The sequence below is a fragment of the Ranitomeya imitator genome, chromosome 1 (assembly GCF_032444005.1).
Source record: "Ranitomeya imitator isolate aRanImi1 chromosome 1, aRanImi1.pri, whole genome shotgun sequence".
Lineage (NCBI taxonomy): Eukaryota > Metazoa > Chordata > Amphibia > Anura > Dendrobatidae > Ranitomeya > Ranitomeya imitator.
This window is the reverse complement of record NC_091282.1, coordinates 717,109,136-717,131,819: the sequence shown is the minus strand read 5'-3', so window position 1 is coordinate 717,131,819 and position 22,684 is coordinate 717,109,136. Positions and strand designations below refer to the sequence as shown.

General features: G+C 42.1%; 1 protein-coding gene across 3 annotated transcripts in view; it reads right to left on the bottom strand.

Annotated features, from left to right (window-relative positions):
* Nucleotides 1-22,684, bottom strand: part of RASGRP1 (RAS guanyl releasing protein 1) — a 67,797-nt gene that overhangs the window by 6,899 nt on the left and 38,214 nt on the right. For 2 of the 3 annotated variants that reach the window (XM_069732478.1, XM_069732484.1), the window contains exons 6-13: nucleotides 16,993-17,146; nucleotides 15,484-15,657; nucleotides 15,282-15,398; nucleotides 14,803-15,078; nucleotides 12,280-12,360; nucleotides 7,555-7,659; nucleotides 7,356-7,465; nucleotides 6,030-6,174 (exon numbers count right to left, since the gene is read on the bottom strand). In XM_069732478.1, coding sequence (XP_069588579.1) covers nucleotides 6,030-6,174; nucleotides 7,356-7,465; nucleotides 7,555-7,659; nucleotides 12,280-12,360; nucleotides 14,803-15,078; nucleotides 15,282-15,398; nucleotides 15,484-15,657; nucleotides 16,993-17,146 — 1,162 coding nt within the window. The remainder of the gene's footprint in view (nucleotides 1-6,029; nucleotides 6,175-7,355; nucleotides 7,466-7,554; nucleotides 7,660-12,279; nucleotides 12,361-14,802; nucleotides 15,079-15,281; nucleotides 15,399-15,483; nucleotides 15,658-16,992; nucleotides 17,147-22,684) is intronic. The other variant, XM_069732488.1, reaches the window with a different exon arrangement.

Genomic DNA, 22,684 nt, shown 5'->3' with positions numbered 1-22,684 from the left:
CCAGTTCCCTGAGACTCGCTTATCGTGCTGAATTTTCTGGAACTTTTTATTTGATATAATGATGAATGTTTTTAAGAATGATCCTATAAATATTACATTTGATTTTCTATAAAAGTTTGGCCATTTTCTTATAGGATCTAACATTTAATTTTTTTTAGTCAACTCTTAATTGCTTGTCATCAAAAGGATATTCTAACCATTGGCATTAATTGTGTTTCCTTGGTCCTAACTTTGGTACACCCACTGCCCAATCAGTAGAACTTAGCTAAGGACATGGGAATTCAGCCTCAATTACACATCATCTACACAGTTTTTTAAAAAACATAAACCAGATAGTGAAACATATTTTGTGGTTTTTTTTTTCAGTTTTCATTTATTGATTGCATTTATTATTTACTTTTATATACATAGTAACATAGTTATTAAGGTTGAAGGAAGACTTTAAGTCCATCTAGTTCAACCCATAGCCTAACCTAACATGTTGATCCAGAGGAAGGCAAAAAAAAAACATGTGGCAAAGAGTAAGCTCCACATTGGGGAAAAAAATTCCTTCCTGACTCCACATACGGCACTCAGACTAGCTCCCTGGATTAACGCCCTATCAAGGAATCTAGTATATATAATCTGTAACATTATACTTTTCAAGAAAGCATCCAGTCCCCTCTTAAATTTAAGTAATGAATCACTCATTACAAGATCATATGGCAGAGAGTTCCATAGTCTCACTGCTCTTACAGTAAAGAATCCGCGTCTGTTATTATGCTTAAGCCTTCTTTCCTCCAGACGTAGAGGATGCCCCCTTGTCCCTGTCTCAGGTCTATGATTAAAAAGATCATCAGAAAGGTCTTTGTACTGTCCCCTCATATATTTGACATTAACATAAGATCACCCCTTAGCCTTCGTTTTTCCAAACTAAATAGCCCCAAGTGTAATAACCTATCTTGGTATTGCAGACCCCCCAGTCCTCTAATAACCTTGGTCACTCTTCTCGGCACCCGCTCTAGTTCAGCTATGTCTTTCTTATACACCGGAGACCAGAACTGTACACAGTATTCTAAGTGTGTTCGAACTAGTGACTTGTATAGAGGTAAAATTATGTTCTCCTCATGAGCATCTATGCCTCTATTAATGCATCCCATTATTTTATTTGCCTTTGTAGCAGCTGCCTGACACTGGCCACTAAATGTGAGTTTGTCATCCACCCATACGCCCAGGTCTTTTTCATTGACGGTTTTGCCCAGAGTTTTAGAATTAAGCGCATAGTTATACATCTTATTACTTCTACCCAAGTGCATGACCTTACATTTATCCCCATTAAAGCTCATTTGTCATTTATCAGCCCAAGCTTCTATTTTACATAAATCATTCTGTAATATAAAATTGTCCTCCTCTGTATTGATTACCCTGCAGAGTTTAGTGTCATCTGCAAATATTGAAATTCTGCTCTGAATGCCCCTTACAAGATCATTAATAAATATGTTAAAAAGAAGAGGGCCCAATACTCACCCCTGTGGTACCCCACTGCTAACCGCGACCCAGTCCGAGTGTGCTCCATTAATAACCACCCTTTGTTTCCTATCCCTGAGCCAGCTCTTAACCCACTTACACATATTTTCTCCTATCCCCATTATTCTCATTTTATGTATTAACCTTTTGTGTGGCACTGTATCAAAAGCTTTTGAAAAGTCCATATACACTACGTCCACTGGGTTCCCTTCGTCCAGTCCAGAACTTACCTCTTCATAGAAATTGATCAGATTAGTCTGACATGAACGGTCCCTAGTAAACCCGTGCTGATACTGGATCATGAGGTTATTCCTCTTCAGATACTCCAGCATAGCATCCCTTAGAATGCCCTCCAGGATTTTACCCACAGTAGAGGTTAAGCTTACTGGCCTATAATTTCCGAGTTCAGTTTTTGTCCCCTTTTTGAATACTGGCACCACATTTGCTATACGCCAGTCGTGTGGTACAGACCCTGTTATTATGGAGTCTTTAAAGATTAAAAATAATGGTCTATCAATGACTGTGCTTGGTTCCTGCAGTACTCGGGGGTGTATCCCATCCGGGCGCGGAGATTTGTCAATTTTAGTGATTTTTTTTTAGACGCCGCCGTACTTCCTGCTGGGTTAAGCAGGTGACATTTAATGGGGAATTTTTATCACTAGTCATTTTGTCTGCCATGGGATTTTCTTGTGTAAATACTGATGAAAAAAAGTCATTTAGCATATTGGCTTTTTCCTCATCCACCATTTCACCGAGACTATTTTTAAGGGGGCCAACACTATCATTTTTTAGTTTCTTACTATTCACGTAGTTAAAGAATATTTTGGGATTATTTTTACTCTCTCTGGCAATGAGTCTTTCTGTCTCAGTCTTTGCTGCCTTGATTTGCTTTTTACAGAATTTATTTAATTTTCTGTATTTATTTAATGCCTCATCACTACCTACTTCCTTTAATTCTGTAAATGCTTTCTTTTTGTCACTTATTGCGCACCTTACAGCTCTATTTAGCCATATTGGTTTCCTCCTATTCCTAGTATGTTTATTCCCATACGGTATATACTGTGCACAGGTCCTATCCAGGATGCTAATAAACGTCTTCCATTTTCTTTGTGTATTTTTATGTCTCAGGATATCGTCCCAGTTAATTGCACCAAGATCCTCTCTCATCTGTTGGAAATTTGCCCTCCTGAAGTTTAGTGTCCTTGTAACCCCTCTACTACACGTCTTATTAAAGGATACATGAAAACTTATGTGATCACTATTCCCCAAGTGACCCCCAACCCTTATATTTGCTATGCGGTCTTGCCTGTTGGTTAATATTAGGTCTAGCAGTGCCCCCCTTCTTGTTGGGTCCTGAACCAGTTGTGAAAGGTAATTGTCTCTCATAGTTCTCAAAAACCAATTACCTTTGCTTGAACTGCAGGTTTCCGTTCCCCAATCTATTTCAGGCTAGTTGAAGTCCCCCATAATAATGACTTCTCCTTGAGTCGATGCTTCATCTATTTGTTTTATGAGGATATTCTCTGTTGCTTCCATTATTTTTGGAGACTTATAACTAACCCCTATCAGTAATTTATTATTTTTCCCCCTCCCCTTATCTCCACCCACAGGGACTCTACATTTTCATTAGATTCATCTATATTATCACGCAGGATGGGTTTTAAGGATGATTTTACATATAGACACACACCTCCCCCTCGCTTATCCATTCGGTCATTTCTGAACAGACTAACACTGCAAGTTAACAGCCCAGTCATGGCTCTCATCCAGCCATGTTTCAGATATCCCCACCATGTCATAATTATGCTCCAACAACATTAATTCTAATTCGTCCATTTTGTTGGCGAGGCTTCTGGCATTAGTATACACACATTTTATGTATCTCTGTACCTCTATTCTTTCTTAAATTATTAATTGTTCTAACCCCACCCCCCATGCCACCGCCACCCCCAACTTCCTTATTTGTGCCCAGGTCTCTATCTGCACTATCTTCCCCTCCTATAAAATGAATATCCTCTCCCCCAATCCCTAGTTTAAACACTCCTACAACCTTCTAGCCATTTTCCCCCCAGCACAGCTGCACCTTACCCAATGAGGTGCAGCCCGTCCCTAGCGTAGAACCTGTAGCCCACTGAGAAGTCGGCCCAGATCTGCAGGAACCCAAACCCCTCCTTCCTACACCAATTCTTGAGCCACTTATTAACCTCCCTAATCTCCCATTGCCTCTCTCGCGTGGCACGTGGTACAGGCAGTATTTCGGAAAATACCACGTTGGAAGTCCTTGCTTTAAGCTTGCAGCCTAATTCCCTGAAATCGTTTTTAAGGAGCTTCCACCTACCTCTAACTTTGTGATTTGTGCCAATGTGCACCATGACCGCTGGGTCCTCACCAGCCCCTCCCAGTAATCTGTCAACCCGATCAGCGATGTGTCGGACTTGAGCGCAAGGTAGGCAGCACACCGTTCGACGATCCCTGTCTTTGTGACAGATTGCCCTATCTGTTCCCCTAATAATTGAATTCCCCACTACCAGCACTTGTCTGACCTGCCCTACTCTCCTATTTCCCTCCTTACTGTAGCAGTCACTCCTTCAGCTTTCAGAGGACATGCCTGGCTGCAGCAGTGCTACCCCTGTACTAGCACCCCCCTCATCTGCCAACTTAGCAAACTTATTGGGGTGTGCCAGATCAGGACTAGCCTCCCTGGCACTCTTCCCTCTACCCGGCCTTCTAACTGTCACCCAGCTTGCTGCTTCACTGTCCTGCAGCTCCATCCTACCATCCCCCCCCCCCTCACCTATCCCATTGAGTGCCTGCTCAGTGAGCAGAAGACTCGTTTCCATGTTGTCAATGGATCTCAGTGTTGCCAGCTGCACATTTAGATCCAGAATCTGGGCTTCCAAATGCACAACGTGCTCACTAGGGTTGAGCAAAACGGATCGTTCATTTTCAAAAGTCGCCGACTTTTGGCAAAGTCGGGTTTCATGAAACCCGACCCGATCCCTGTATGGGGTCGACCATGCGGTACGCGACTTTCGCGCCAAAGTCGCGTTTCGTATGACTCGCTTGGCGCCATTTTTTCAGCCAATGAAGGAGCGTGGGCAGAGTGATGACATAGGTCTTAGGGGCGTGGACGCCTATCGCCATCTTGTCGCTTGTGTGCTGTAGCGATTTGCAATGTGTAACACCAGCTTTTCTGTTCAGGGACGGAGGGGGGGGGGGAGAGAGAGAGAGAGAGGAGGAAAAAAAAATTCCCATTGACTTTGCATTGGGTTTCGTGTTTTGGTCGATCCCCGACTTTTCGCTATAATCGGTCGATTTCACTCGACTCGACTTTTGAGAAAGTATCAGTAAAACACAGATAGCAATTCAATAATTCCTCCCTTGGAAACTCCCTGAATCCAAAGTCACTGAATCTCAAGTCACACACTTACCGCCGTTTGCACTTACGCTCAGTTTACACTCGCTAAGGCCGGTTACACATTAGCGTTTCGAGGAGCTGCGGACTTCCTCCGTGAAGCCCCGCAATCGGCCGCTAGCTCTGCCTACTTCTGCATGCGGCCTGCGTACCTATCTTTAACATTAGGGATGCAGGTCATGCGGCGGTATGCGGATGCTTCCGCATGCGTCGTTTTGACGATGCGGCGACCGGAGTAGGACGCAGCTGGTAGCATTTTCTCCGCATCGTCAAAACGATGCATGCGGAAGCATCCGCATACAGCCACACGACCTGCGTACCTAATGTTAAAGATAGGTACGCAGGCCGCATGCAGAAGTAGGCGGAGCTAGCGGCCGAGGGCGGGACTTCACGGAGGAAGTCCGCAGCCCTCCACAGCTCCTCAAAACGCCTGTGTGAAACTAGCCTAAGCTGAAGATTTAAAGAGATTTTTTTTTTCCTCTTTCCCCTCAGCAGCAATATAGCGCTAACATATTCTGCAACGCTTTACAGTTTGCACATCTTATCATCGCTAATATGCATTCATATTATAATCAGCACTAATATGGCAAATTCAGATTCGGTGACTGATTCCGAACATATTCGCTCAACTCTAGTTCTGGTACCGACCCAAACTTTATTCAAAGCATCGGTTCGGGTGCCAGAACTGTACCCCAACTAGAACTCAAACCTATTTCAAATAGGAACCTGGAACTTTTGAGCTTGAAAGTTCTCCCTCTCTACCTCTCCTTCCCCCAGAACCCCGATCATTGCAACGGACTTCTGGGAGAAGTGCATGTTCGATGTTTAGCACCTGACACGAATTATCGGGTAGAAACCACAAAGATATAAGTTCATGTTTACTCATCTCAAATTATCAATGATCCCTATAGTGGTAGTTTCTTCTACATACAGCAGCTATTGCCAATTCGATTTTACAAGTTCACACATTAGGTAGTCCCACCTAGGATGGTGAAGAAGCTGTCAAAAAACCCATAAAATTGGAAATTTTTATGCAGTAAAACTATGCAGTCAGATTTTAGAATGCACTTTGTACTTGCTTATCAGTAGGTAAAGATAAAATACTTACAAATCCAGCACAGTTGTCACAAAACGTTGGACGGAGGTAGGTGGTCTCCTGGAAGTTGTGTAGGAAACCCAAGCCAAGTTTGGAACATATGGAGCTGGCTCGCATGAAATATGCTGTGATTTCTTGTCTGCTGATCTGACCCTCCCTGCAAAGATCAGATGACAGCCATTGACTAGGTGAACGCTAGGTCCTTGTACCCTGACAACTGGGAAACTAATCATCAGATTCAGCTCAATAGTTTGCATCTTTTGCTTCCACTTTGGTAGTTGTTTTAGGCTGGAATCACACATCCAGTGTGATAAGCTAAAAACCAAACTTGATCCAGGAGGAAAACAAATTATTGGGCCACATTCAGATGTCCGATTTTCTCACATGCGAGAAAAACCGACTGATATTTTTTTTAATCAGAGTTTGACCTGAGTACCCTAAGTTTTTCTCGTTGGTAGAGTATAAAAAAAAGTTTATCCCCCTTCTCCTTTCTGACAGTCTGTGAAAATCGTACTGCACTCAGAAGTCACTTTTCTCATTAATCCATAAAACCTCATTGCCGATTTTCATTGGCCCTTGGATCAAAATCAGACATTTCTCCGTGATTTTCTGCAAACTGCTCAGTCAGTGAAAAATCATGGACATGTGACTGGCCCTATAGTTACAGACGCTACACTGTATTCTCAGAGGGGTGATTGAACCCCCAACGGCATCGCACCCATGACTAAAACTGAAACGCCAAGGGGGAATAAAGTTCATTTTCTCACAGCAGCATTCGGCTAAGTACAGAAACCGGGCAAGTTAAAAACGCTATTAACCTGTAAATGAACCCCATATCTGTAGGTCAATAGCGTTTTTTTCTGGTAACACGTTCCTTTAATTGCCTGTAAAGTCAACTCTTCATTTTGCTTTCCCCCTACAAAATCAAGGGACTGCTTGTTAAACAGTATAACCCCCCTCCCCACAGTGGCCAGCCACCGCTGGGCTCCAGGCCACGTTGTGGTTACTCTTTACTTGAATTCTTCCTTTTTTTTTAAACTCCCATTCCTTTTGAATCCACGCATAGCTTTGGCTCACTACTTTGGCTGCATTCACACGTTGCAGCTATGGTGCATTTTTTTTTTTTTTTTTGCCACGATATTTGAAAACGTGTGAACGCAGCTCAAAAAAAGGGGTTTCTGAGGAGTAGATAATTTATTTTATCGCCACTATTTAACCAGACACAGCCTATGTCCAAGAGTCATACTTTTATCCAGAACAACTGAACAATTTAATTTTTTTTCTTTTTTTTTTTTTTACAGTATAGAATGTTAGACGCCTGGTAACATTTGATTTTACCTGTCCTTATCCATGATGCAAAATGAAAAAGGGAAGCTGGCAGCAATCTTCTCAAATTCTTCTTGGGATATATAATCATCTTGGTCCAGATCGTAGTTTTTAAATACGGACTAAGACAAAAGAAAACTTTGTTATACTAAACCAAAAAGATTTAGCAGCATTTATATGGTAAAGGTTAAAATCAGGAACGTGTACTTACATCTACCATCCTCTGCACATGCTTGCTGATTGTTTTTGGATCTGGTTTAGGGGAGACACCGGATGCCCAATCTGCGACAACCGGGGGTTTGGAGGGGGTAACAGGCTGCGTAGAGATAGATTAAGGTACATTTCTTTAGAAAGTCGAATTATTATGTTTCCATAGCTGATTATAACGGTACGGATGCATTTACATTACATAATTGGCCAGTGTTAACAGGACGCAAATCACCTGAGAAAGAGCAAACGATAGTTTGTTGGATTACGGTAATTGATTTTAAGCTAACTTTTTGGCGACACATTGTCCTGTGTGCTGCCGAGAACAATTATATTCTTTACGCACAGAACAGTCGTATTAAAAATCGCTCTGTATGAATGGAAATGCGGTCAGTCTGTTCTAGTGTATTAATCGACCACTGATCGTAGCCGATCAGAAATTTTTTAATGGGTCACCCTGAGAAATGAGTCAGTGAATACAGATGAGCAAGAATAGGAAGGAATAGGAAGAACAGTCGTGCTCCCTGCCCTGTCTCTGCTATCGTTACCTATGTATGGATCTTTGTTCTCAACACTGTGATAGCTAATGTTATAATTCTCGCCAACTAGATCCACCTCCAGTTTTATCACATATTATATCTGTATTTGTGAGCAGCCAACGTGTGAAAAAACTGCAGCTATTTATACCATCATTTACACCAAGCTTAATTTAATTTTCAGGATTTGCAAAATCATTTCCAGGTACATATGAGATTGTGTTGTGTCTGTAAAATTCAGGAAATGTATATGTAGCTGTGAACATTACTGGCAGCCTTGATTATTATTAACAAAAATTGCCATCTTCAGGCATAAGCGTCTATTTACCAACTGTATGATTAGAATATTGTAATACGGTAATATGTCTAAAACACTTAACTAACAGTTGACCCGCCACCATACATGAAGTTACCGTATGTGGAAAAGAAATAAAAAGAAACATCGGTCCTGATTTATCAAAGCAATTTTGTCAGAATTGTGAAGTAAATTGCTTTGAAAAGTCGCAAAATTTTGGGGTAACTCAGAGTTGTTCAAAAATTTGGCAACTTTTGGCTTTTTCATGCCAGTTTCTTCCAGCTCCACCAAAATGGGTGGAGCTGGGGCAGGATGGAGGTCCTGCAAGGGGTGAAATCACAGCTTGTCTAATTCATGAGGAGTTGTTCCTTACGCCAGATATCTTACTCCAATCGGGGACTGGAGTAAGATTTCTTGCATGGTGCTCAGAGGCAGATGTCACTTGTCAAAAGCTCAATTAGGAGGACCGCTTCATGAATCAGGAGCTTCTGACTACCGCACCACGTTATCAAGATCGGCGAGAAAAGCTACAGTATTGATTAATCGGGGACAGTTTTTCTCTTTCTACAGAGATTTTCACTTGGATTGTTATCAGGACTCATTGCTGCCAGTGTAAAAAAAAAAATTAACTAGTCAACCAGGTTAACCATTTTTTTTTTATAATTTTGGATGTGTGCTCTGTGTCATTCTACTTTAGGACCCATTGTCTTCAGAACCACCCTAGTTTTTTTACACTTGGAAGGACATTTAGCTCGAAAAATCTCTGACAATTCCATGATTTCATTGTTTCTGCAACACACCTAAGGCCTCCAGTTCAAGAGGCAGCCCCATATCATTATGGATTTTCACCATGGCTCATAATTAGTAGTGTAGTACTTTTTTTCGTAGGCTTCATTTAGTCTATAAACGCAACGTTGGCATTCAAAGAGCTCTAGCTTGGCATCATCTGATTATACAACATTTTTTTCCAGGATTTTGGATTGTCTGTGTAACTTTAGACAAAGTTCAGTCGGTTTTTTATACCCAACAATCAGGAGAGTGTCCTTTACCCATACTACCCAGTTTTTTCCAGTGTGTGGTGTATAGTACAGGATGAAACCGTCAATCCACTTGTCACCATCTCTGCCTGGAGACAATTGGATGTGGCAAGTGCTTTCTTTGCTAGCTTTCAAACCAACTTTCTCAACAATTTTCCTTTTTCCACCAGGTCCTCTAAGGTTCTTAATTGTCATATATGTAACAACCTTTAACATAATATTTTCAACAGTTCAAGCCTAGATGTCAGGTTCTTAGAAGATAGTATTGTACTCTTTAAACCCTTTGCTTAGGGAGCTGTTTTAGACAATAAAAATTAGTGGGTTCTAACAAAAGAGGAGTCTTGTTATGTGCACACCGCCCATGAGGGGCCAGGTCCTCTGATGTGGGGAAATTGAGAACGCTCCTACAGAACAGCATGTAAAGCCAAAGATAGTGAAAAAGGGCCAAGCCAAGAGTGTGGAGCTCTGAAGTCATGCAGAACTGAAAGCAGACAAGCTGACACAAAGCGTTCTACAGCCTCCGAGGTCATGAAGGGTTGGTTAGGAGCCTGACAGATATATGGGCACTATAGAGGAAAGTCTGGCACAGAGCAGTGGCAGAACAAGCCCTACTGACCTAATGTGGGTGGACGCACCCACCCTCAGAACAACAAGACAGACTTCTTATATCCAGGTGGTCATGACCTAGTTTACTTCTACTAGCGTTTTCTGCATTGTTTGGGTTTACTAAGACACTGCACCTACAACCTGGAGACAACTGCCTAGCTTTGCACTTCTTAACGGATCATAATGCATGCCCACTCTACTCCCTTCCGGCAGGGACGCCATCATGCTCACCGCCCCGGCCACCCAGCCACATCCTCTGCTCCGGCTCCCATGTCCCAAGCACTGCGCACGCCACACAGGTCTCCAGGCAGCACGCATAGGGCGCACATGCGCTGTCTGATTCTTAAAGAGACAGCGCACGCAAACCTAATGTGTCCGTAGCCAATTGCTGGAAGGCACTTAGTAGTTAAGGAACCTTCACCTGTTGGGAGGTGCCTGAGCAACTTTAGTATATTGACAGTTTGTACTTCCTTCCTAGTTTTTAGGCCCCAGAATGCCTTTATCTAATCCAATCTCTGTAATTGTCCTGCTAGTAACCTGATCATGTTACCAAAATCTGCACTGTCTGAACCTACACCAGTGTGTTGTCCTGCCTAGTCTTTATCTGTGTCACTGACCCTTTAGGTCAGCTGCTGCAGTATCGGGGACTGCTCTGGAGTGGTACTTGGTGGCTACCTACAGATCAACCTTAACTCCACCATCAGGAGCTCTAGTGCACACCAGGTAGCCCTTTAGTCATGCCCCGCCAGGGTAAGCCCAGCCCGTGGCACAGTGGGTCCACAACCACCAGCGTGACACATAACTATTAAGATTTGTACCTTCTCGTGAGCAAGAAAGGAACAATGTGTTCATACCTAAACTTTTGTGTTTGCAACACTTCTACTGAAATAAGGGCATTAAACACCTGTTCCTACGGTTTCAAAAGGTGTTTCATGTAAAAGAGTGAACTAGTTGTATGACAATTTTGTAGTATACTTGATAAAATGGCTGCAAAGGTAGAAATTCTCTGAATGTAGAAGTAACAGTTGCTAAAGAGGAACCATTGTTTTAATTTTTATTCCATAAATCAATAGCACACATGAAAGTAAACAGCTTTGTCATATATCTTATCAGAGAAATCTGCTTCTTTCTCTGCCTCTGGCTCCTCTCCTCTTATCTACATATGAGCACCAACTGCCATCTCCTATCTCACTAATGTAACATTCCGTCTTCACTGAATACAGATTTTACCCCAGAACTGAGAGTTTTGATAATGACTGATTAATTTTGGCGTAGAAAAAGCAAATCTCATTGATAAAATCCATTACACAGTTGCTTATTTTCACGTGTACTACTGATTTATGAAACAAAAATTAAAACACCGGTTACTCTTTAAATTCCACTTATTATAAACGATTCCCTTACTGCATTGTATCTTATTACGGCGCTCTACACTATATATTTACACCTTCGGTCGCCCATGAATATGTAGGTTATGGTATCATCATCTGAATCACATTTCATCTGTGGCATCTGCTTATACAAGTAATGAGTGTTATACAAGTGATAGCTGTAATGTATGCTCTGACAACTTTCCAGCTGAAATTCTAGCTGACCTCAATAGAGAGAACATTTATGTAATCACAGGCTCAAACTTATCTCAACAAAGGACTTTATCCATTGTAAACACACAATTCTAGTACTTTCTGCCAAACAGGTCAAGTATAGAGTTACCCGTCAGAATCTGCATCTGCCGATGTCACATGTGTACTGCTCCATCAGTGTGAGTCTATTACCCTTCCTGCCTTTCACTTCAGGGGCCTGTTGCCTCTCCTTGCTCCAATGTTTGGCCATGTATGTATCTTACCAACTTGTATATAGAGGGGCATTTAAACTGAAAGACAATCGAATGCCAGTTGCACCATAATCTTGCGGTGTAAACAGGCTGATGATTACCCGATAAACGAGCAAAACGTTCGTTAGTCGGGTGAAACTATATTTTGTTCTGCACAAAAAAAAAATCATTGTTCTCAGCAGCTCATCATCCTGTGGAAATAGGACATGTGCTGCCAAGCTTATGCGCACTAAATGACCCAATACTGATCGTTATGTGCACTTTGGAGGTGCGGTATACAAGCAATTAAATGATCGCCAATCAAATGAGTTCCTGATCAGCAGTCGCTTAGTGCCGAGATGTACGGTAAATGTATTTTAGTTTCTAGCACTTAGCAATATAAACTCTTAGCACATTCTTAAAATTCCTCAGTTACACTTACTGGAGCCCGATGATTCCTTGGTTCCCTCGCATAAGACAACTCATACATTTCATCTTCTGTGTAATACAAGTCCAGGGAAAGCTGGAAAACAGAACAATGAATTACATTTATTTAAAAAAAAAAACAGTGCAAATTAATATATTGGTGTTAACTAGGACAACAAATTAAATCCTAAATCCAATTTAGACATCACACAAAGCAGTTATCTGTTTGCTTAGGCCAACAACACAGTGGGTTTATGTATTTGTGGAAGTCTACATAGATATTTCCTAATGTTCCTTTCACAGACCATGGGACAAGGATCATGTGATTGCTGGTGTCGTTAATGGGCAGCATAGCTGGTTACCGTTGATGTGTTACGTGGCTATGTAACAGATATCACTGCTGCTAAAGTTATGGCTATTGAGGATGAGCTTTGGCTACTGGAGTTATGGCTACATGATCAACAGCATGACTGCTGGATGTTTGGCTATTTAAGATCTATACTGGATTCGGGAGTTGTAACTGTTCACAGGCTGGCATGGCTGTAGAAGACCATGTGACAAGGATTATAGGGTTAAGGGGTTTCCCATAATCAGTGCTTAGGACAGGTGATAAGTATGTCATCAATGGGACCCTCACCTTTCACAATAATGGAAGTCCCATGTTTCCCATCTGAATGGATAGTTGGTCACTCGTGTTTACGGCCGCTCTATTCAAAGTTCTGGGACTGAAGAACTTAGCTGAGGACTCTACTGACTGTAAGGTAGAACTATAGTCCTGACCAAAAGTTTTGAGACCGACACAAATTTTGGTATTCACCCTGGCAGCTGGATATCAGATTTTGGGCCAAAGTCTAACTGATGGCTGAAAAGGTATTGCTCATCACCAAATTGCTCCTGGACGGTTGAGAGAAGTTGCTCTTCGAGGATAATTAGATTCTATTATTTCTTCATGGCAGTGATAGACAAAATTTGGAGTGATCCCACTTCCCTGGACAAAATGCAAGCCCACATATGAATGGTCTCATGATGCTTTACTGTTGGTATGACACAGGACTCATGATATCAATCATTGTTTCTTCTCCACACAATTATTTTTCCAGATATCCCAAACAATCTGAATTGGAGAAAATAATTGAGCAAGAAGTACGGGGATTCGACTGCAGATGACTGGGGTAAAGTTATTTTCTATTATGAAGCCCCCTTGAGACTGTTTCGGATATCTGGAATAATGATTGTCCAGGGAAGAAAAGGTGAGCACTACTATGAGTCATGTGTCCTGTCTACAGTAAAGCATCCTGAGACCATTCACGTGTGGGGGCTTTGCATCCATGAATTGGGCTCACTCACAATTTTGCTTAAAAGGTACCGTCACACTCAGCAACTTTGCAAAGAGAACGACAGCGATCCGTGATGTTGCAGCGTCCTGGATAGCGATCTCGTTGTGTTTGACATGCAGCAGCGATCTGGATCCCCCTGTGCCATCGATGGTCGGAACTAGAAGTCCAGAACTTTATTTCGTCGCCAGGTCGGCGTGTATCGTCATGTTTGACATCAAAAGCAACAACGCCAGCAACGAGCACAGGGCCCCTAGATGTGTGTCGGATCGGTACACTCCGGCTGTTTGACATGGAGCTAACAACCAGCGAGAACGAGAAGTGAGTCGCCGTTACGTCACTGGATCGCTCCTGCATCGTTCTGGAGTTGCCGTGTTTAACGTCTCTACAGCGACCTAAACAGCGACGCTCCAGCGATCTAGTTTAGGTCGGCTCGTTGTCTATATCGCTGCAGCTTCGCTGAGTGTGACGTTACCTTTAGAATGCTGCCCTGAATGAACAGTGAGATCTAAATATCTTCAAAGATGAATAAGCAATTTGGTGATGAGTACTGCTTTTTCCAGCATGTCCAGACCATGTCACAAGGGAAACATTGATAAATAGTGGTTCGGTTTTGGATCCATGGCCAGGAAACTCCAAATCTCATTATCCAAGAATGTTCGGCCATCAGTCAGGATTTAGCCCAGAAGCTGATATCCAGCTGCCAGGATGAAGAAAAGAAGTCTTGAAAAATAAAGAATAATGCTAGAAATATTGAGTCTGTGCATAAACCTGATGTATTTGTCAATAAAAGTGTTAAAACTCTTGAAATGCTGATAATTGTACTCCAGGCACCATTGAAACATCCAACCAAAATATTTGAAAACACTGAAGCAGCAAACTTTGTGAAAACCAAAACTTGTGTGACTCTCTAAACTTTTGGCCATGACCTTTATAGAGGAGTTAAAGGTTTTTTTTAATGAGATTACAAAAACATGGTTGCTTTGTTTTACATATAGTGTAACTGTTGTCCATAGACTGGGTCTGGAACTGTAGCTTTAACCAGTGTAAATGAATGCGGCTAAGCAAGCATGGCCCTGTTTCTGCATGAGAGAAGCCATGTTTTTGTAAGCTCAGACCCTTTCCGCTTAAAATAGGAGATTACTACAGTGGTGGAAAATTGAAGGCTTAGCCAGAATATGGTAGTTTAGGTAGACTTTACTTACAGTCAGCAGATGTACGAGATCCATATTAGCATCCAGAGGGGGCGCTATATTTTGTAACTGGATGAGCTCATTGATATGGTTGTACATGGAATGCAACTTTGGCACGTTGATTTGCTTCTCATCCAGAAAGTCAGGCATGGCCTCATAGAGAGAAATCAGATCTTTCAGGTGCACCCCAAGAATGGGAATCTTGAAATTGCTGCACTCACTGTATACTCTGCGGTAATTATCATAATTCCTACAGGAGGACAGGAGCTCTGTCATTTCATTAAGGACCTACAAAAAAATGCATATGTTTATTTAATGCTTGCATATTACGTGAAGGGCCAAGGAATGCCAACTAGCTTCATACTTGTCTTTACATCCCCAAGAGTTTTCAGTTATTCTCGCTGTAATGCCATCAAGTCTTTTCAATTAGCACGAGAATATGACAGGACAGTCCATTTTCTGTACGTATCCTTGTTTAATTTAGTACTCACCTTATGCACATCATGAGAAACATGAGAACTAGTATCCTTAAGCCTAGATATGGAGCTGTGACAAAGACCTCCAATGACTGCCATCAGCGTGTTGAAATTCTGCAACTGCTGAAGTTTCTGTAAGGACAAAGAAAGTAAGTGATATTGGTGTCCTGAGCTGTATATACCTGGACACGTGGACATAAACGTGGACATTGTTTACCTGAGCCACATGAATAAACTTGGTGAGAACTTCAGCTCGTAACTGTGGAGTTGGTCGGCTCAAGACCATGAGTTGAACCCACTGAGAAATCCCATTGCAGAGAGCTATTGACCGTTCCATTGTGGGATTATCTTTTACGCAACCATTCACAATGTAGTTCTGATAGTCAGAAAACTAAAAAAGAACCATAGAAATCCGTATTCTTATAAAGAACCAACATTAAATGATCTACCCAACATATTTAGCACATGACCCAAAATGACTGGAGCATATGGGATATCAAAGATTTAGAAACTACAAAAGTATTCACAAAACCTTCAGATATTGAGTGCCCCAGTAATGAAAAGTTACTTCTCATAAAAGATGATGGGTCTCCTAAATTTCATTATTGTATATCGTTCTAATCTATGCTTCAGCTTGTTTTTGTCAAGGATTGATCTAAGACTATGGAGATACTGAAATACAGGAACGTGCAGCTAGAAGAGCTAATGACTTAGCTCTACCGTCATCATCTCTACAAATTCTAAAGGTATTGGAGTTAAAGAAGAGTAGTATTTAAAAGTGTTAAGACCAAAGTAGTCACTTACACAATTGTCTACACAGATTTGGATATTGTCAAGAACCAATTTTCCAAAACTAGTAGAAGAATCAGCACTACTCTTGTCCATTGACTATGATTAGTTTTGCAGCTCCGATCACTTATATGGCTGAGCTCCAAGACCACTAACTTTTGGGGCTTTTTAGAAGCTATAACCCACCACTGTATAATCTCTCATGGGAACATGGCTACACACACTTGATGTATGGTTCAATGATTATCTAATGAACAATCATTTCACCGATGTTGCCAAACACATTTAATGACACCAGATGGACAATCTTTCTTGGAACGCTCTTTCCAAAGACCAACATTTTAAACACAGATGACTTCTTTAAAGATAATGACACTCTTTCACCAGTGACTAAAACAATTTTTCAATGGGTGTCGTTTAAAAAAAGAAGCCTTAGCCTTAAAGTCGTCACTAATGTGTATGGGCATCTTTAAGCTCTTTTCACATGGCATGAGCAGATGAAATATAGATAACTCCCAGCACATTTGATGAATCTACAGGCCCCAGATGAAGGACAAAAAGTCTCATCTTGATCCCTTTCTAACCAGCACATATCAAGATGACATTTTTTTGTGTGTGGAATAACATATAAAACTGTGCGATATACTTTTCTTTTATATGGAATGGTATTGGTGATGGAAGAAGAACGCATGATCAAAGAAGCCTATCTCCTACCTAGTAGTTCCTGTATATCCTCCTATAGTACCAAACTGAATTGTCCTCCAAAAAGTCCTATTCTCATGTAGTCTTGCTAGTGGTTACCTATCTTAGTCATGCTAATGGATACTTAGTCAAACGTGCAGGCAGATTAACAGAACATTGCTTTAAAAGATACTCTACAGCTGAAATAGTCCGGAGACAAATCCCCCATATCATTGCCATATTTTAGTTTACTCACAGAAATTCGACGGAATGATTTGAATTCTAGATACGTCAAGTGTTCTGCTAGTTCCTGTGGCTCCAAGTGGTCAAACAGAAGGGAGACTTTCCTTTTCTTGCTACAGTTAGGTTTTATCCTTTGTGTCAGTTTTCTTGACCATTCCCGAGAGCTGCTAGAATGATAGAGATAGGAAATTATAAAATGATAAACAGATAAAAATTAGATAATAATCTTTATTTTTATATAGCGCCAACATATTCCGCAGAGCTTTACAGTTTGCACACATTATCATCACTGTCCCCGTTGGGGCTCACAATCTAAATTCCCTATCAGTATGGTCTTTGGAATGTGGGAGGAAACCGGAGTACCCGGAGGAAACCCACGCAAACACGGGGAGAACATACAAACTCCTTGCAGATATTGTCCTTGGTGGGACTTGAATCCAGGACTTCAGCACTGAAAGGTTGCATTGCTATCCACTGAGCCACCGTGGGATAAATGATCTATAGACAGAGTGGTTCTTGCAAGTTTGTAAACCTTTCCGAATTTTCCATATTTCTGCATCAATCTGATCTAAAACTACATCAAATTTTCACATTAGTCTCAAAGAAAACTAAATCAAACAAATAGGCCAAAATAGTACATTTTGTCATTTTTTATTCAGAAAAATTATCCAGTACCACATCTGTGAGTGGCAAAAGTATGCAATCCTTTAGGATTACAACAAAATTTGGAGATGGAATTATAATCTGTTGTTTTTAATCAATAGGGTAACAATTATGTTTGAGTGGTTGACCTGTTTATTTAACCCCTTAGTGACAGAGCCAATTTGGTACTTAATGACCAGGCCAATTTTTGCAATTCTGACCACTGTCACTTTATGAGGTTATAACTCTGGAACGCTTCAACGGATCCCGCTGATTCTGAGATTGTTTTTCGTGACATATTGTACTTCATGTTAGTGGTAACATTTCTTCGATATTACTTGCGATTATTTATGAAAAAAACGGAAATATGGCGAAAATTTTTAAAATTTTGCAATTTTCAAACTTTGTATTTTTATGCCCTTAAATCAGAGAGATATGTCATGAAAAATAGTTAATAAATAACATTTCCCACATGTCTACTTTACATCAGCACAATTTTGGAAACAAAATTTTTTTTTGTTAGGGAGTTATAAGGGTTAAAAGTTGACCAGCAATTTCTCATTTTTACAACACCATTTTTTTTTAGGGACCACATCACATTTGAAGTCATTTTGAGGGGTCTATATGATAGAAAATAATGAAGTGTGACACCATTCTAAAAACTACACCCCTCAAGGTTCTCAAAACCACATTCAAGAAGTTTATTAACCCTTTACGTGCTTCACAGGAACTGAAACAATGTGGAAGGAAAAAATGAACATTTAACTTTTTTTTGCAAACATCTTAATTCAGAACCATTTTTTTTATTTTCACAAGTGTAAAAACAGAAATGTAACCATAAATTTTGTTATGCAATTTCTCCTGAATACGCCAATACCCCATATGTGGGGGTAAACCACTGTTAGGGCGCACCGCAGAACTTAGAAGTGAAGGAGCGCCGTTTGACTTTTTCAATGCAGAATTGGCTGGAATTGAGATCGGACACCATGTCACATTTAGAGAGCCCCTGATGTACCTAAACAGTGGAAACTCCCCACAAGTGACACCATTTTGGAAACTAGACCCCTTAAGGAACTTATCTAGATGTGTGGTGAGCACTTTGAACCCCCAAGTGCTTCACAGAAGTTTATAACGTAGAGCCGTGAAAACAAAAAATCGCTTTTGTTTACACAAAAATGATCTTTTCGCCCACAAATTCTTATTTTCACAAGGGTAACAGGAGAAATTAGACCACAAAAGTTGTTGAGCAATTTCTCCTGAGTACACTGATACCCAATATGTGGGGGTAAACAACTGTTAGGGCGCACCGCAGAGTTTGGAAGAGAAGGAGTGCCGTTTTACTTTTTCAATGTAGAATTGGCTGGAATTGAGATTGGACGCCATGTCGCGTTTGGAGAGCCCCTGATGTGCCTAAACAGTGGAAACCCCCCACAAGTGACACCATTTTGGAAACTAGACCCCTTAAGGAACTTATCTAGATGTGTGGCGAGCACTTTGAACCCCCATGTGCTTCACAGAAGTTTATAACGTAGAGCCGTGAAAAAAAAAAATTGCATTTTTTCTACAAAAATGATCTTTTTGCCCACAAATTTTTATTTTCACAAGGGTAACAGGAGAAATTAGACCACTAAAGTTGTTGTGCAATTTCTCCTGAGTACGTCGATACCCAATATGTGGGGGTAAACCACTGTTTGGGCGCACCGCAGAGCTTGGAAGAGAAAGAGTGCCGTTTTACTTTTTCAATGTAGAATTGGCTGGAATTGAGATCGGACGCCATGTCGCGTTTGGAGAGCCCCTGATGTGCCTAAACAGTAGAAATCCCCCACAAGTGACCCCATTTTGGAAACTAGACCCCCGATGGAACTTATCTAGATGTGTGGTGAGAACCTTGAATGCCCAAGTGCTTCACAGAAGTTTATAATGCAGAGCCGTGAAAATAAAAAATATTTTTTTTTTCCACAAAAAAGATTTTTTAGCCACCAAATTTTTATTTTCACAAGGGTAACAAGAGAAATTGGACCCCAAAAGTTGTTGTCCAATTTGTCCTGAGTATGCTGGTACCCCATATGTGGGGGTAAACCACTGTTTGGGCGCACGGCAGAGCTCGGAAGGAAGGAACGCCGTTTTGGAATGCAGACTTTGATAGAATGGTCTGCGGGTATTATGTTGCGTTTGCAGAGCCCCTGATGTACCTAACCAGTAGAAACCCTCCACAAGTGACCCCATTTTGGAAACTAGACCCCCCAAGGAACTTATCTAGATGTGTGGTGAGAACTTTGAATGCCCAAGTGCTTCACAGAAGTTTAGAATGCAGAGTCGTGAAAATAAAAAATATTATTTTTTTCCACAAAAAAGATATTGTAGCCCCCAAGTTTTTATTTTCACAAGGGTAACAAGAGAAATTGGACCCCAGAAGTTGTTGTCCAATTTATCCCGAGTACGCTGATGCCCCACATGTGGGGGTAACCCACTGTTTGGGCGCACGGCAGAGCTCAGAAGGGAGGGAGCACCATTTGACTTTTTGAGCGCAAAATTGGCTGTCGTATTTGGAGACCCCCTGATGTACCTAAACAGTGGAAACCCCCCAATTCTAGCTCCAACCCTAACCCCAACACACCCCTAACCCTAACCTCATCCATAATCCTAATCACTAACCCTAACCATAATCACAACCCTTACCCCAAAACAACCCTAATGTCAACCCTAACCATAACCCTAATCAAAACCCTAAATCCAACACACCCCTAATCCTAATCTCAACCCTAACCTCAAACCTAACCCTAATCCCAATACACCCCTAATCACAACCCTAACCTTAACCCTAATCCCAAACCTAACCCTAATCCCAAGCGTAACCCTAATGCCAACCCTAACCCTAATACGAACCCTAATCCAAACCCTAACCCTAATCCCAGCTCTAACCCTAACTTTAGCCCCAACCCTAGCCCTAACTTTAGCCCCAACCCTAGCCCTAGGGCTAGTTTCACACTTGCGTCGTTTGGCATTCCATCGCAATCCGTCGTTTTGGACAAGAAACGGATCCTGCAAATGTGCCCGCAGGATGCGTTTTTTGCCCATAGACTTGTATTGCCGACGGATCGTGACGGATGGCCACACGTCGCGTCCGTCGTGCACTGGATCAGTTGTGTTTTGGCGGAGCGTCGGCACAAAAAAAGTTCAATGAAACGTTTTTTTGTACGTCGCATCCGCCATTTCTGACCGCGCATGCGTGGCCGTAACTCCGCCCCCTCCTCCCCAGGACATAGATTGGGCAGCGGATGTGTTGAAAAACTACAGCTGCTGCCCACGTTGTGCACAATTTTCACAACGTGCGTCGGTATGTCGGGCCGACGCATTGCGACGGCCCCGTACCGACGTAAGTGTGAAAGAAGCCTAACCCTAAGTTTAGCCCCAACCCTAACCCTAAATTTAGCCCCAACCCTAACCCTAAATTTAGCCCCAACCCTAACCCTAAATTTAGCCCCAACCCTAGCCCTAACCCTAGCCCTACCCCTAACCTAACCCTACCCCTAACCCTAACCTAACCCTACCCCTAACCCTACCCCTAACCTAACCCTACCCCTAACCCTAACCCTAATTTTAGCCCCAACTGCTGTTCTCCTGCCGGCCGGCAGATGGAGACAGATGGCGGGCGCACTGGGCATGCGTCCGCCATGTTCTGCTGCCGGCGGCCAGGAGGAGCAGCAAGAGGATCCAGGGACCTAGGTGAGTATTGTAGGGTCCCCGAATCCCCCTATTTCTCTGTCCTCTGATGTGCGATCACATCAGAGGACAGAGAATTACACTTTACTTTTTTTTTTTTTGCGGTCGCCGGTAAACAGTTAATTACCGGCGATCGCAAAACAGGGGTCGGTAATACCGACCCCGATCGTGCTCTTTGGGGTCTCGGCTACCCCCGGCAGCCGAGACCCCAAAGATTCTCCCGGTGCCGGCCGGCGGGCGCACTGCGCATGCGCCCGCCATTTTGAAGATGGCGGCGCCCACCGGGAGACACGAGGAGCATCAGCGGAGCTAGGTGAGTATTGGGGGGCCACCTGGGACCCCTTTTCTCTGTCCTCCGATGTGCGATCACATCGGAGGACAGAGAAATTAAAAAGAGATCGCTTTTTTTTTTTTTTTTTTTTTTTTTTTTGCGATCGCCGGTAAACGGTTAATTACTGGCGATCGCAAATGCGGGGTGGGTTAAAAAACCCCCGAATCATGTTCTCTGGGGTCTCGGCTACCCTCGGCAGCTGAGACCCCGGAGAAAATCGGCCTCTGGGGGGCGCTATGGACTTTTTCCACAGCGCCGTTAATTAACGGCGCTGTGGTTTAAGTACCCTTAGCGGCCGCCGTTAAAAGGCGTATCGGCGGTCGCTAAGGGGTTAAACAACAGAGATCTATAGTCTGATCTTAACAACACATGTTTGTGGAAGTACAGGTCCTTCTCAAAAAATTAGCATATAGTGTTAAATTTCATTATTTACCATAATGTAATGATTACAATTAAACTTTCATATATTATAGATTCATTATCCACCAACTGAAATTTGTCAGGTCTTTTATTGTTTTAATACTGATGATTTTGGCATACAACTCCTGATAACCCAAAAAACCTGTCTCAATAAATTAGCATATTTCACCCATCCAATCAAATAAAAGTGTTTTTTAATAACAAACAAAAAAACCATCAAATAATAATGTTCAGTTATGCACTCAATACTTGGTCGGGAATCCTTTGGCAGAAATGACTGCTTCAATGCGGCGTGGCATGGAGGCAATCAGCCTGTGACACTGCTGAGATGTTATGGAGGCCCAGGATGCTTCAATAGCGGCCTTAAGCTCATCCAGAGTGTTGGGTCTTGCGTCTCTCAACTTTCTCTTCACAATATCCCACAGATTCTCTATGGGGTTCAGGTCAGGAGAGTTGGCAGGCCAATTGAGCACAGTAATACCATGGTCAGTAAACCATTTACCAGTGGTTTTGGCACTGTGAGCAGGTGCCAGGTCGTGCTGAAAAATGAAATCTTCATCTCCATAAAGCATTTCAGCCGATGGAAGCA